This window comes from Oreochromis niloticus, linkage group LG4 (genome assembly GCF_001858045.2).
Source record: "Oreochromis niloticus isolate F11D_XX linkage group LG4, O_niloticus_UMD_NMBU, whole genome shotgun sequence".
Taxonomy (NCBI): Eukaryota; Metazoa; Chordata; class Actinopteri; order Cichliformes; family Cichlidae; genus Oreochromis; species Oreochromis niloticus.
The window spans coordinates 21,523,935-21,539,089 of record NC_031969.2 but is presented as its reverse complement, the minus strand read 5'-3'; the positions used below and the strand labels follow the sequence as shown (position 1 = coordinate 21,539,089).

The window sequence follows — 15,155 nt, the reverse complement described above, 5'->3', positions numbered from 1 at the left end:
TGTTTTCAATATGCCAAACTTGTAAATCGTGTTTTGGTACCTGAAAAAAAGTGGAGTGAGATGTCTGTCCTCTACTCCGTGCCACCGGTAGAGTTTCGGTTGACGTCTGAGCACAGTGCTCCACGTGTTTTGTTTTGTTATTCATTCGTGTAAATTATTGTAGCATGGGGAAGAATAAGAAAAATAAAGTGCCCGATTCGGGGAAACAAGTGGTAAAACCTGGACAACGTCAAAGGTAACATAAAGAAGCTAATGCGTAATGGAAAATGTGCTAGTTAAGCTAGTTAGCAACAGAAGCTAGCTGATACTGACTCCCCAACCCAAGTTGTGAGCGATCAGATTAAACCGGACTTGTTAAAATTTTAAGTGGGGACTTGTGTCTGCAACTAAACATGTTTGCTTTTTGTTTTTTTCTGTTTCCTGTCTGTATTGTGTCCAAATTTCAGTAACACCAAGCTCCAGAGAGATGGTAAACCCAAGAAAGCCAAAGAGGTGGACCACATTGAACACATCCCCTTCAAACTACGAGAAATAATGAAGGCCAAGGACAGAATGAAAACTGGGTCCCTAAAAGTCAAAAAGCCGAAAAAGGGTATAAAAAAAAAAAAAGTTTCTAAATATTCATTTTAGTGGCGTGACTTTGTGTATAACTAATAAAGACTGTGTTGTGTCTTTACCCATCTCACTTGAAGATAAATCCGAGTGTTTTCTAGATGGAGACATACCTGTCCCACATTTCAAGAGGGGTAAACGGGAAAGCGTGAAAGCTTACGTGCAGCGGATGGAGCGTGAGACAAAACATGTCATGTTCCTCTCCAAGAACCAAGTAGACAGAAAGCCTGAAATGGATGCAAGCGAACAAGAGAGGCCTGCACACTGCAAATCTGACAAAAAGAAGGAGTGAGTACACTTTAACTTTAAACTAAACCCCATCCTTATGTAGTAGGTTTCATGGCATAGCTTGTGTTCACTTATTCTGATTTGTGACTGGGTTTCGTTGTCAGTGTTTTGGCACTGATATTTTTATATGCATGACATGGATTAAATAACAGTAAAGTATTAAAGAAATGTGTAAATTTTTATCAATGTTCCTGATCCACAAACTCATGACATGAAGAAAAGCAAACGTTGTAGCTGCTCCATCCGTCACCATTTGTTTGGCACAGCAAAAAATCTGCAGTAATCCTGTTTTATTAAAACATGCAGATGAGCTGTTAACTTAGCCTGATACCATGCTATAAAAAGGGTTATATAAAATGGGCAGCCATCCTATTTTACATAGAAGAAATACCTGCACCAAACAGGGGTGAGTCTAAGGCAGGGGTGGGCAACTCCAGGCCTCGAGGGCCGGTGTCCTGCAGTTTTTAGATATCACTTTGAATCAGCTGTGTCAAGGACACATCTAAAACCTGCAGGACACCGGCGCTCGAGGCCTGGAGTTGCCCACCTAAGGGGATCTGTAACACTCATCCAGTGAGTCTATAACAGCATTATAACATCTGTTTTCAGCAGCACAGAATCTTTGCCCTATGTTTGCCCTGCGAAAGCACAGGGCAAACTTGAAAATGCTGATTTACCTGCTTCTCTTCATTGCAGCAACCACTTTCTCTTTTAAAGCCTTACAGACAAAAACTCGGTCTTCGCTTGACTTCTTCATACTTAAACAGGCAGACACACATGCACAAAAACTCAAAAACATGAACACAAAACAAATCTATCTGATCCCAGAAATAAAGCTTTGCCAGAGAGTACTTTAGAGTCTTTACATATTTTTGCATTTAAGAAAATGTTATTCTTGGGGTTTTTTGTTGTTTTTGTTTTTTTTCAAAGAATTACATTTGATCTGACATGTAAATACAGTCAAAGGGTTTAGGTTTTGTTGTTTTTCTGACAGGTGTTGTGTGCAGCTAAACTTTAAAACACTGCAAGTTCTAAAATGGAAACCAATGAACAGTTCATTTTGAAAGACCTGTGTTTTTACTCTTTTGAATATTTATTATTGCTCATTAATAAGACAAAAGTATTTCTTATCCGATTAATCGATGGAACAATCAATAGATTACTCGATTACTAAAATAATCGATAGCTGCAGCCCGACTGTCAAGTGTTAATACCTGCTGATTTTTTTATTTGCAGGTATGGTAAAATGAAGCTACAGAAGCTACAGCAGAAAAAGGTGAACAAACAAGAGGACAGGATGGAAGAACAGATGTTTGTAGGTAAGAATGAAGGTTTTACAAGGAAATATGCTTATACATGCAAACAGTGTTCCACAATTTGGAGCATTGTTCTTTAGGAGATGGGCTCTGTCTTTGACTATCACTCTGTTTGGTACTAAAAGCAAGAGGTAGCATTTACCAGATATTATTTTTATTGTCAACATTTCTTTTAAAGTCTGGGTCTTTTTGACATATTTGAAACACTAAAGGTCTTCAACACAGCACTTGCATCAGTAGCATTTCTTTTTTCGTAATATACCATCTACTGGGTACACAAGGGTGCAGATGGAGGGCATACTGTGAGATACTCTTTCAGTAAAGCATTTTTTTGCAGTGCTGTCCTGATCACTTCCCTCTGAGGAAAGTTCAAACTTCTATCTGAAGTAATTCCGGGTTCAGCTGTTAGAACAAAACAAACATTAAAAATGTGTTAGTCTGAGGCAGAGTAAAACCAAATGACGCAAAACCAAATCGCCTGAATTGTAGTTCCCCGTGAAATGAGATGATGTGTTCCTGGTGTAAGCCACAATGGATGCAGTGTTTAATGCCTTCAGTTGACACAAAAAACAACCACAAACTTACCGTTTCTGCTCATCTTTTCTGTTGGCGCCCTCATAAATCTACACTGTTTCCTACACAGAGGGTGGGAAGAGCATTTGCATCTCTGAGGTTTACAGGAAATGGTCCAAAAAAATATGTGTATATATATCTTTGTGTGTGTGTATAGATAGATGGATAGATATAGGGTATAGGGCCTTTTTTGGGGCCCTTTTAGACCCAAATGAGCAATGTTTAAAAACAGCAGCCTACCTGAGTATAACCACATTCTACACATCTTATGATGGCTCACAAATCTCTCAAAGTGGTTTCTTGAATATGACAACGAGTTCACTGTATTCAAATGGCCTCCACAGTCCTCAGAACTCATAATAGACCAGGTGATGGAACGGGAAATTTTATGGATGTGCAGTCCACAAATCTTCACCAATTGTGTGGCGCTGTGATGTTAGTATGTACCAAATTCTCTGTGCCATAAATTAAGGCAGTGCTGAAGGCAAAACGGGTTTAAGCCATTATTAGGACAGTGTAGCTAATAAAGTGACCAGCAAGTGTAAATCAGGTGTTATGGTTAAAAGTTGTTGGGCTATACAAACATGGAAAGTGACAAGAAGTATTTAATTAAGGCAGCTTAACATGGCAATGGTGAGTAGTCATAAAGAATTCCCTGTAGTTAAATGATGGCTTTTGTTTTGTAGATGATGTTCCTTTTGGTGAAGTTACAATGGCCCCTCCATCTTTGAGTGCCAAACCAAGGAAAGCTGAAGTCAAATCTCAGGTAATCACACCGTGCATTGATCACGTGATCTCTTATCAAACCATGCAGATGGTTCAGAAAATCCTATCTCCTTTTTTTCCATTTCATTGTACAGAAAGCATCAAAGGAGCTGCTCCTAAACTCACTTCTTGGCCATACTGCAGTCTCCACTACAAAGCCCTCCATGGCCAAACAGAGAATCATGGAGGAGGAGCGGGAACGAGCAGTGGAAGCATACCGTCAGCTTAAGAAACAGAAACAGCAGCAGTACGAAGCCAGGACTGCAAGCATGAGAAAACTCAAAAGCCTTCATTGATGTCGCTTTTCACTCAGCTCATCTGCAGCTGCATGAGCAGCGGCGCTGAGCAGTGATCTGTAGAAACTGTCTAAATAAGATGGAGAGCTAACTGCAATTGAGATGAATATCAGGGGAAACTTCATGCATCCACAGACCACTGTTGGGGGCTCCTGTAGCTCAACAGGTACAGCAGGCTGTTTGCTTTTCATGAAACTGACAACATACCACTCCCCCGCCCGCACTGTCTAAAAGAGGGGAAAAATATGTAGTATTCAAATGTCCGTGTGTGCATGGGTGGATGTGGCGGTTAGTTGGGAAAACTAAAAGGGCACTGTATAATTCCATTTTATCTTTAGGTACACTAAACAACACCTGCCGCTTTCATAACGTTTTTAATTTAAAAGAGTGAACGGCTTTCCAAGTGCCTTGTAACACTGCAGAGTGATTGCCCATGTCCGATGGAAAATACATGGAGATATTTTGCCTATGCTGATTTGTCACCCTTGGAACTCCCACGTATTTCATCATTTGTATTTACAGTCTTTTCATATTTGCATGTTCAGGTAACCAAATTCTGAGATCGTCCGTCATGTGATGGACAGTAAAATCATTAAGGTTCTTTCAAAGTAAAGATGATCCTCTGATTGTTTTTAGTGGTCCCACTAGATGGCGCTCCTCTTGTACACAGCCGACAGAACGTGCTCATTAAAAATGTATTATTGTTGGTGCCATATTATATATCGAAGTATTTTATGTTTTTGTTAAATGGTTGAGTGGTAATGACTGCATTTTATATAGAAAATGTAAATAACATGTTGAGAGAAACCATGAGGTTATTTATTATTAGATGTTTTTGAATATTTCCATGCTCCTCAACAGATGTTTGCTGTTTGTTGTCATATTCCCTGTTTTTTTTTTCCAGAGCATTTGGATAAATCTGGAATTGTCATCCACATTGCTGTTCAGAAACACCAGCTGAAAAAACAAATATCCTCATGAGGCCTTTTTAGCTGTTCTTGGGTTTTAAACTCCTTTGCAGCTGCTGTTTTCAGGGTCCAGTATTAACCTTGAATTTAAGCAATAAAGGCAGTAAGAATAAAATGCTGTTTGTTTCTGTTTGTACCTCTGTGATTGCGTCGGTCTTGGGATAAATGACATCACATTAACCTTTTTAAATGTGCAACATTTATTAGAGCCTGGCACAGCTATTTATTTGTAATCCTTCAAAGGCTTTACAGTCATGAACGAAGCCATTGTTTAAATATTTGCACATGAGACTGCGCATATTCAAATCTTTGTTCAAAAACTTTCAAAGCGTACTATCTAAGGAATAAAACCCCACATTGATAATATATTGCAATAGTGATCGACTGAATAATATGACCAGATGGTGTCAATACTGAATTCCTCTTATCTGGTTCGTGGGTCCAATCACTGCTGGTAAAACCCTCAGTCCATGTTTGTCCTCTGATGGTTGTCACAGTGACACGGAAATGTATTAAGTGTGGACAGCTGCTGGTGATTGGGTGCACCGACTCCCATGAGCTGAGTGCATTCACCATTGGTCATATTCCACCTGTGTGCAAGACAGCTGGGCTTTACAGCTGTTTTGCATTTAGGATGTTAAGATGCTGCTTTTTTTTTTTACCTTCTTCTTCTAGTTGAATTTACTGACCCGGAATTACGTGATATACAAAGTTTTGTTTAAAAAAAAAAAGCTTCAATCAAGTTAGTGTATTTATATAGTCAAATATTTCTTGTGCAAAGTGACACATTGTAAGTTCTCTGTATTAAATGTTTTACCAACAATCCAAAGGTCCACTGGGAAGCATGATGTGTTGTCCATTAATCTAAGCTAACCAGACTTGAGCAGTTTCATTGGAAATATTCTGCTCTGTTTATGTCCACATGCAGTGTTTCATTTTGGATATCGTGCAACGCTTGTTTTTCCCCCCCCTTTTCTCAGCCAGATCAAGAGGGTGATACTGAAGGTTATTACAGAGGAAAACCTCATTTGCTTATGTGTTCTGTTGTTCAGTGCTGCCTGATTTCCTGTTAGTGAGCAATTTATCTTCCGATCAAGTACTCATGGCTGCTGACAGTACAGGATGGGAAAGAGTAATTGGGAGAGAGAAATTTAAGCCTGCTGCTAGGCAGCCACTGCTGACTGAAGCTTTTAAAGATGTGTGAGCGTGCGTGAGCGAAATAAATTATATGTAAATAATTGTGGTTTTCCATGTAGAGAAGACAGACTATCTCTTGTGAGTCAGAGCAGTTGTAGATGATAATACTCACAGCAATACTTACGAAATATTAATCTGTTACCACAGTGATTGATGGTTGGATTCAGCAGCATTACAACAACATCAGCTTGACTATCACAGCTGTCTCCCTTGCGGGAACTAAAAACTCAGACATCACAGAGCCAAACCCTGGTTGCCATGCTAGGTGCCAGGTCAGGCTTATTAAGCAAACATATGTAAATATTTGAAGCAGTAAACTTAGCAATCCTGCTGACATGATGACACTTCCTCTTTTACCATCCTGTACCTCTTGTTGTTAGTTGATTCTTTCTGTAATCCAAAACGCCAGAGAATATAACTGAAATTTGTAGGGCTGACAAGTTAGAATTTGCACCTTTACATTTATTTCATTCATGGCTAAAAGCCAAATTTTTGCATATGATTACACCATTATAGTTACACAAATTTACAACTAAGTATGTTATACTGTGGTGATCATGAACAAATTGTAACACATCTGTGTTAGAATTTGTTTATGTATATATATATATATATATGTATATATATATATAGAGAGAGAGAGATAGATAGATAGATAGATAGATAGATAGATAGATAGATAGATAGATAGATAGATAGATAGATAGATAGATACATATATATATATATATACATATATATGTATATATACATATATATGTATATGTATAGATAGATAGATATATACATATATATATATCTTTCCTCTAAGCCCAGTGTGGTTTGCATCATTATTATAATGTGTGGTTTTGATGTACACAGAGCAAGCATTGCATAAGCATTAATGGAAACTAAGCAGTCATATACAGAATATTACTAGACATTCACTCTGTTATTGCTTAAGAGAAAAGGAGATATAAAACATCTGATCCTTGGAGCTCTGAGATGGAAAAGCTCAGTGTAGATTAACTTCATAGCTGTTATCACCACATGTTTGGGTAGCAGTACAGGCTGCTAACTTATGATAGTCCTGAAGATGTTAAGGAATCCACTGAACAAGATCCGGAGCTGCAGCTCCCCATATTCAAAGGGGCAGGTATGGTTCGAAGTATCACTGAGTCTTGGTCTTTCTGTGAAAATACATATATGGATTATTTTCACATGCGATGTCATGAAGAGGGGATATTTTGTGGTTAAAAATAGCACAAACACACTCACCCTTGTCAGACCTTTGGCAATCAAGGCTATTTCAGTGGGCTGGTATAAACAACTTCGTGCCTGACCATTGTAAGCCCCATATGGAGACGCTGGATTTGTGGATTCTGGCATAAAAAAGGTCATTTTACAGTCCATTACTTGACATATTTTGTTGTCTGTGTACAATCTATTGTACTATTATAATCTATTGTACTTTTTCACTCATTTTCAGTCCAGTCCTTGTACCTGACCATTTTCACAAGATTTCTTTTAAATCATAAAAGAGGCACCTGAAGGATTAAACAGTGTTGTTTTTACACTTAGCACCTTGCTTTCATTTTTTTAAGGTTTTAAAAAACATATTTTGTTCAAATTTCTTTAATTTAGCCTACAAAAATAAACAAATTGATACCCAAAGTGCTTTTAGCCAGACGTTTTACATAACTCGACAAGATATAAGCATATATGTGTAAAGAAATTTGCTATATGAAAACTGACATTGACGTGGATAGAAAAACACTGAATGGGACATTATATATTTCAGTAATATTGAGGTCTGGGCCTCAACATTAATAATGGATTGGATTTCATATAGCGCTTTTCAAGGCACCCAAAGCGCTTTACAATGCCACTATTCATTCACTCTCACATTCTGGTGGAGGCAAGCTACTGTTGTAGCCACAGCTGCCCTGGGGCAGACTGACAGAGGCGAGGCTGCCATATCGCGCCATCGGCCCCTCTGGCCAACACCAGTAGGCGGTAGGGTAAAGTGTCTTGCCCAAGGACACAACGACCAGGACAGAGAGCCCGGGGATCGAACTGGCGACCTTCCGGTTGCAGATACGCTTCCCAACCCCCCTGAGCCACGGTCACCCCCCCAGTCGCAGTTTGGGTTTGGGTCTGAGTTTCTTAAAAGAGAATAAAACAACAGCCAGCCAACTGTTGACAGAAAACACTGTCCCAGACTGAGGCAAAAGTAAATCCAGTCAGACTTCAAGAAGTATGGAGAAGTATTCCTGAAGACTGCTTAAAGAAATGACAACAAAGTTTGCCTGAGAGAGGCTTTGCTGAAGAATAAAGATGGTGATGCAAAACATTCTCCTTCAAACTCATTAGAACTGTGCTACTTTGGCTAACATACTGTCTTGGCATCTATGTTTGTACAATCATATGGGGTGGCTCAAGACTTAAGCAGGGTTAAACATGAAAAAGTATTATTAAACCATTATTAACAACTGAAATGGCACACTTTAATACATCTGCTATTTGAAATTGTACAGTGAGAAGAATCCATATATTCAGTATTACTTGGGAAAATTAGGCACCACACACACCCTAGATATTTCCTAACATTGAAGCAGCCTGTAGTATGCGCCACTTACTTTAAATGATAACAGTATAATGTATCCTGTATTGGTATCGGTTGATACCAGTTGGAGTCCAACAGTTAAACCTGATCATTTATTTCAATATTTACTGTTTTGACAACGTAAGGCTTGCGAGCAACAGACTTCATATTGCAATGCAGTCATTGTTATGTCCAAGTAAGTTACTGATCTAGTTCATATAATAATATCAGCAAAGGGCGCAACCTTCGCAACAGCAATATGTTTTCTGCTGATAAGGTGGGTTGTGGATAAATAGGAAAGTGGTATAAAAAATCAGTCATTTTCAAAATTACAAAACAGTAAACTGGAGAAGGTGTAGTGCAGCCAGTGTGGGTCTTCATTTGCTACATTGATGTATTATGTAATTTACCACACATGTGCTTGTTATCAGTTTGGAATAATCCAAATATGTGTCTCAATAAAATTTAGAAATTAATTCCTGTTTATTACTTAATTAATACTTAATTAAGTATATTAATTATAATGATTCGGTACCCACCTAAAGGGTGTTACACTGCTGAACTGTGAAGTTAATGGCTGAACATAATGTGTTATGCTGTACCTGGCTCATCCATAGAAAAGGCTTTATTTTCTATGTAGACATGCTGCTGGGTAGGCTGTGGCTCCTTCAGGATGTTGTCGTAAACCAGGCTTCTAGCAGGATAGACTTCTTCTCCATCGGGTTGTTCCTTGTTTGGGTCCTCCTGGGTCAATAAACAGATTTCTGGAATTGCATAGAAGAAGAGGAACACCCAGGCATTTGACACCACGGCTATAGCCAGAGTCGGATCATCCCAGCTGGGATTACCAACTGCTTGGTTCCCATGGATGTACATGACAATCCAAGCTATCCAAAGAGCCAAAGTAAGGACTCCTGTGACCAGGATAAAGGTTCCATCTCGGCGCCAGTGCTTTTGCTTGTGTGTTAGCGAGGGCACAGACGTTAGCACCACAGCTGCTATCAGAACCATTACATATATAAGGGCCATCACAAAGTCCCGGCTGACAATGCTGCAGGCCAGGTCAGGAACACTGAGATCTCTGAGTGGGCTCCTGGCCACAGTAATGACAAGCCACTCGGTGTTGATGATCACTTCGACAAGCCAGAGAGCCAGGGCTCCCAGCCATAACATCCAGCTCCTGGGCCCCCGGCCTCCCCTTTGCAGCAAGGCAAGCCACAGCCCATGCATCACCAGGCAGGCCAGACAGCCTGTGAAGAGTACTCCAAACAGGTACCTCCGCGCAGCACAGGTAGTAGAATACTGCTCCACAATAAAGGCAAAACTAAGTCCAAACAGACCCAGTGTGAAAACTAAAATGCTGGCCTGCAGGCCCACCATACCCTTTCTCTTCTTGTCTGTCACAAACGGTAAGCTAGCCATGAGAATGACAAACAAGATAAAGGCAGTCAACACACCAACAGCAGCAACAGCTTCCACTACGATGCCCCATACTGCTGTCAGGTCACACAGATTATAATATATGGAGCTCACATCACCACCACATCCTTTTGGAGCACTAGTTGGGCCCATCACTTCACTGCAGATTTTCGTTTAAATGCTGCAATCAAAAAAAAGAAACAAAAATAATCTGATTGCTTCAACATACATGTTAATATTGTAGTTACAGATTTCATTAATAAAATCCCTGATTATTAAAAAACAAACTATTGGTTTAAATCACAAGTAATATTACTGTAATAGTTCAGTGTTGCTCACACAGTAATATTACTGTGTGAGCAAGTTAAATGGTGCCATGCACATACAGCTGTGCCATTCCACTGGAGTTTCAATATGAAAATGATCTCATTTCTCTTTTATGGAGTTTTAATGTGCCATACTAATTACTGTAAATTAAAATATTCATTCAGGTCTCTAAAGAATCCTGGAATTATGTACTGCATCCCCTGGCTGTAATTACAAAACTGAGTCATTCTACACAGAGCTTTAGTCACCGCTCAATCTATAACCTCCTAAGACCAGCTAATTAGGAAAAGCATAATTTCAGCATTTTACCATGAGACCTAATGAGTATTTCCACACAGTATCCCTGCTCCAGTAGGCACACAGTGGTCATATGTAAGGTAATAATAGGTAATCATATGTATTTTAATAGCAGAATGTATACTTGTAGGTGTACATTTTTAAACCAGTTAGTATTGAACGGCAACTTAATTATTGTTTATTCTTTTCTTCTGACTGTAACTGTAATTTAATAATTAAAGGGCACGACATTCAAAAATGAATATGTTTTTTATGCGAACTTTCTGACTGTGAAGATTTCAGATAAAGGTGCCTGTGTGGGATGAGAACATCGTCCTGCTGCTTCTTCAATAATTATATTAGACTCAGTGAGTTAGATTAGTGGTCAACTAACCCCCCAAAAAACAGGACATGCTGTTTAAAAGACAACAAGTTGTTTATGATCATTTATATAACAGAATCAGAGAGAGTTAAGGGGGGATAGAGTTATGATGTTATAAAAAACAAATAAAGGACAGAGTAAACGAAGGTTTAATCAGGAATCTTTGCGTAATAACAAGAATCCCTTACCAGGATGGCAATGAGAGTTGCTCCACTAGCCTCTCCAACAGGTAACAGGTAGATTTAGTCCGATAAAGATTACTGACCTCCGAAAAGAAACTTGCCTTGCACGAACGAGTTAATTTTTATTGGTGGTAGTAGTTCTTTTCTATTTTTACAACACCTCTTGATGATTCGACCAATAATTTCTGTGCGTCAGGTGTTGACTTTTGTTTTTTTGTTTTTCGGGCGGGATCAGAAACAGACCTCCATCGGCCACTCCTCTTTTATTCAGGCATAATGACCTCACAGGTAGTCCCAACGAAGTAGTTGCTTCTTTTAGTTATTATTAATATTCTGTAAATGTTCTCTAACGACTCACCTCAAACCACTCTGCTCCTTCTGCAGCCTCTGTGGTATCTACAGCTTTGCATATTCTTTGAGATTAGCACCCGGCCTACTTATTTATTTCAGGCAGCTTACATCCAAACAAAGGGAGCACTCATGTATGCAACGTGGTATGACCCATGCAAACACGCCGATCATCGATGACTTTAACAGGTTTTGTAATTAGGTCCATTTTGAGATTAGCCTTGAAATACTCAGCTCCTGCGCATACAGCAGCATTTACAGTTGCCCGTTTTGCGCTCCTATTGTGGAATATAATGACTCACATTCGTATTTCGGTTCCAACGATTAAGTCCAATACTGCATATCAAATTTCTGAAATATAGCATTATTGTTGCCCAAATATCTAGGCTACTTTAGAGCAGTTACAGTTACAGGAGGGACTGTATGGTAAGCAGAGCCACCTGGTGGCATCAAGGCTGGCCTGAGTCCTGCGTTTTTCAAACAAATTGGATTACACAACAAAACAGATCTTTCTATTGATCCGTTGTACAGTAGGACATGCCAGTTAAAAACCATAAGATAAATAAGCACATTAGTGAAGGAATTGATTTTAAGCTTTTAGACTGTCAGTTTTTCAAAAAACTCTGCTTTCCTTTATCTTCCATCAGTAACTTTTCCCCCTATTCCTGAAAGCTATACAGTGGTGTTTTATGCCATAGTCTGTGTTTTCAACTATTAAGTAGTTGCAGATCAGACAATTTATAAGACATAAAAATGATTTCGGGTGGAGGGGGTTCAACGTGTTTATAATGTTGTGTTTCTGTTTGCACTCTTTTTTAAAAGCAGTCTCTTTCTCCTTTAATTTTAATAAACTAAAAAAAGTTTTAAAAGTAATAAAGTTTGTTTTTTTTTAATTCAATGCAACATAAGTGTCTCCTCACTGGCTTCACTGGCAAGTAACTGAAGATAAACTAAGTAGGACTTAATCAGCTGCAATAGTCAAAGCAGGAGAAACTTGAAGAGTGCAATCAATGCTCACAGTTATTGGGTGACAGCAGAGGTGTGAGGTTACAGTTGCTCCAAGACAATAAGTACAGTAACAGACTGAACTAAATTAAATAATAAAATATATTTCAAAGTTAAATATAAGAAATGGCTCTAATATATACAAATAGCTCAATTAGAAATATCCAGAATATTATCAAGATTAAATATATATGATTGACATTTTACTCTAAACTGAAAACTATAAAACTTTGCAACTATTGTACTGTGTTCTGTGCATTAGATGGAGGAGTTGTACAGGGATGAGTGATGTCCTGTGTTGTTTAGTCTTGCATTTGAGTAATCTCAGCCTCTCACTGAACCTGCTCTTTTGACTGGCAAGCATGTCATGGAGTGGATGGGAGGTATTATCATGCATCGTCCTTATCTTGGACAACATCCGCCTTTCCGACATCACCTTAAGGGAGTCCAGCTCTATCCCCACAACATTACTGGCCATGCAGATCCGATTTATTGAGTCAACCTGTCACCTCAATCATGACAGATGTAAAAAGACCTGAAAATAGAGATGAGTCTGGCCGTTCCTGTAGAGTGCACTGGCGCTTTAACCCGGTCTAGTTTATTATCTATGTGTACTCTGAGGTATTTATAGCCCTCCACACTGTCCACATCGACCCCCTGGATTGAAACAGGGGTCACAGGTTTCCCGGTCCTCCTAAAGTCCGAAATCAATTTTTTGGTATTGTCACGTTGAAGCGCAGATGATTTTGCTCGCACCACATAACAAAAAGGAGTCCACCACAGCCCGGTACTCCATCACATCACCCTCACTAATGCATCCAACCACCACAGAGTCATCAGAAAACTTCTAAAGATGGCAGGTCTCTATGGTAGCTAAAGTCTCAACAATCCAGGACACAAGAGAGGCATTTACTTGCATCGCTGTCAGCTGATCACCCAGGAGGGTTGGCCTGATAATACTGAATGTACTGGAAAAATCGAAAGACATGATCCTCACAGTACTCACCGGCTCATCCAGATGGGCATAGACACGATTGAGCAGGTAGATGATGGTGTCCTCAGTTCCGAGGTGGGGCTGGTAAGTGAACTGAAGCAGATCCTGATGAGGCCCGACAATAGGTGGGAGCTGTTTAAGGATGAGTCTTTCCAGGGTCTTCAGGACATGGGAAGATAGTGCCACAGGTCTGCAATCCTGGGTTCCACTGAGACGTGGCATCTTTGGTACAGGAACGGGAGATGATGTCTTCCACAGCAATCTGACCCTCTGCAGACTCAGACTCATCACGAACAGTTTATAAAAGACTGCACAGGCCTTGAGGACAGGGGCACTCATCCCATCTGGTCCAGCAGACTTGCCTGAGTGGGGTCATCTCATTTGTCTCTGAATTTGTTTCTCTCTGCTTAGACGTAATTCATATTCTTGCTCAGAAATAGTTGACTTTTGTGCATTAAAGCATATAAAAGTTTTCTGCATTTACATTCATTTAACATTTTTTCTGAGAAAAGCCATGACTGTCTTGTTTGAAACCCTGGCTAACTGATGTTTTCCCTCCCTGTTTAGAACAAGGGTAAGGTCATCCGGGGCACCTTCATAAAGCCGGCTCTGGCATCCAGCCTGTACTTAACTTATTGTTTATACTGCGTGATGGAGCCCCCCATGGTGCATCGATCTCTCAATGGATCTTGTCCCCAGGGGTGCTCTCACAAATCCAGCAGTTTGTCAATCCATCCTTTTGCATTTTGGGCCGCTCAGATTCTTAATAGGAGGTTAAATCGAAGGAGAAAGCAATGTGACCTCAATGAAGGACATGCACTTTTCAGAGCTTTAGCCCTACTTTACTGTAGCTGAATTCTGCTTGCATATAACAAGTTCCTGAACTGGTAAACCAAGCGAAACCCAATTAATACATAAACATATTCATAATATTTACATATATATTATGTCTGAGAAACGACTAAAGGATACTAAAGGGACCAGAGAAAAGAAGAAGAAGCTATAAATATCAATTCAGTGCAACAAAACAGGCTGAGTAGTTGACACAAGTCTCATTATTTGGATCCACAGAGTCCTGAGTGTGATGTCTATATCTTCTGTCTAAAGCTAAAACAGACTGAGATGATGAGATGCTACCATATATAATCCTGTACCCTGTCTGTATTGTCTTGTCCAGTTTGTTGCAGCAGACCTCATTAGGACACCTCAGCTGCACCGCTCTCCTTTGAGAACATGTCAGGTTATTCATAGAAGTGGCTCAGGTTTGGGTCTCACAGGACATCTCTTCTCCTACATTTTTATTGCAGCCTGGCAGCCCTCAGCACTTCACCACAACCCAGTTCCCTCTGAAATGGCCGCTCTCCTCGTCTTTCCCAAAGTAGGTAGATGGGCATAATTTTTAAAAACACTCATCACATTGTTGTATTTTACTGAAATATCGCAACTAATGATCTTGCAATGATCAAATAAATACCCAATCTATATATTTTTCAAGAATAGTTTAGCAGAGATCTCAGTATTGAAAGACCCATCACTGACAAGCAGTTCAGTACTAGCTGAGTGTTAAATAAAGGTTAATTTAGATGGGAATGCAAACGTCTCTTTGAACCCTGAGGACATGAT

The 15,155-nt window shown here is 39.5% G+C and overlaps 2 protein-coding genes across 5 annotated transcripts; one reads left to right on the top strand and one right to left on the bottom strand.

Annotated features, from left to right (window-relative positions):
- Window positions 1-59: 59 nt before the first annotated feature.
- ccdc137 (coiled-coil domain containing 137) lies at window positions 60-4,950 on the top strand. Of its 2 annotated transcripts, XR_003219633.1 has the most exons (7): window positions 60-235; window positions 447-592; window positions 693-900; window positions 2,137-2,219; window positions 3,476-3,555; window positions 3,650-4,016; window positions 4,755-4,950. XR_003219633.1 is itself a non-coding variant. In XM_003450090.5 (6 exons), the coding sequence occupies exons 1-6, from the start codon at window positions 165-167 to the stop codon at window positions 3,848-3,850; spliced, it is 789 nt and encodes a 262-aa protein (XP_003450138.1). In that variant the 5' UTR covers window positions 60-164; the 3' UTR covers window positions 3,851-4,936. The 2 variants fall into 2 exon arrangements, 1 of the variants encoding a protein (XP_003450138.1); XM_003450090.5 differs by having other exon boundaries at window positions 3,650-4,936.
- Window positions 4,951-6,811: 1,861 nt separating this feature from the next.
- Window positions 6,812-14,181, bottom strand: LOC100712211 (G-protein coupled receptor family C group 5 member C). Of its 3 annotated transcripts, none has more exons than XM_013274290.3 (4): window positions 13,545-14,181; window positions 9,202-9,343; window positions 7,273-7,376; window positions 6,812-7,184 (listed from the first exon to the last, which is right to left on the bottom strand). In XM_013274290.3, exons 1-4 carry the CDS (start codon window positions 13,869-13,871, stop codon window positions 7,074-7,076), a joined length of 684 nt encoding a protein of 227 aa, XP_013129744.1. In that variant the 5' UTR covers window positions 13,872-14,181; the 3' UTR covers window positions 6,812-7,073. The 3 variants fall into 3 exon arrangements, with proteins under 3 accessions (XP_013129744.1, XP_019213433.1, XP_005455003.1); XM_019357888.2 differs by lacking the exon at window positions 13,545-14,181 and adding an exon at window positions 11,544-12,216 and having other exon boundaries at window positions 9,202-10,199; XM_005454946.4 differs by lacking the exon at window positions 13,545-14,181 and adding an exon at window positions 11,192-11,533 and having other exon boundaries at window positions 9,202-10,199.
- Window positions 14,182-15,155: the final 974 nt, after the last annotated feature.

What these genes read in the sequence shown, in the direction of transcription:
- LOC100712211 (XM_019357888.2), bottom strand. Translation starts at nt 10,171, where the DNA reads ATGGGCCCAACTAGTGCTCCAAAAGGATGTGGTGGTGATGTGAGCTCC. An exon ending in CTTTTCTATGGATGAGCCAG is followed by an intron (nt 7,377 to 9,201) that starts GTACAGCATAAC and finishes TTTTTATGCCAG; the next exon opens with AATCCACAAATCCAGCGTCT. An exon ending in TTGCCAAAGGTCTGACAAGG is followed by an intron (nt 7,185 to 7,272) that starts GTGAGTGTGTTT and finishes GTATTTTCACAG; the next exon opens with AAAGACCAAGACTCAGTGAT.
- ccdc137 (XM_003450090.5), top strand. Translation starts at nt 165, where the DNA reads ATGGGGAAGAATAAGAAAAATAAAGTGCCCGATTCGGGGAAACAAGTG. An exon ending in AAATCTGACAAAAAGAAGGA is followed by an intron (nt 901 to 2,136) that starts GTGAGTACACTT and finishes TTTTATTTGCAG; the next exon opens with GTATGGTAAAATGAAGCTAC. An exon ending in GGAAGAACAGATGTTTGTAG is followed by an intron (nt 2,220 to 3,475) that starts GTAAGAATGAAG and finishes TTTGTTTTGTAG; the next exon opens with ATGATGTTCCTTTTGGTGAA.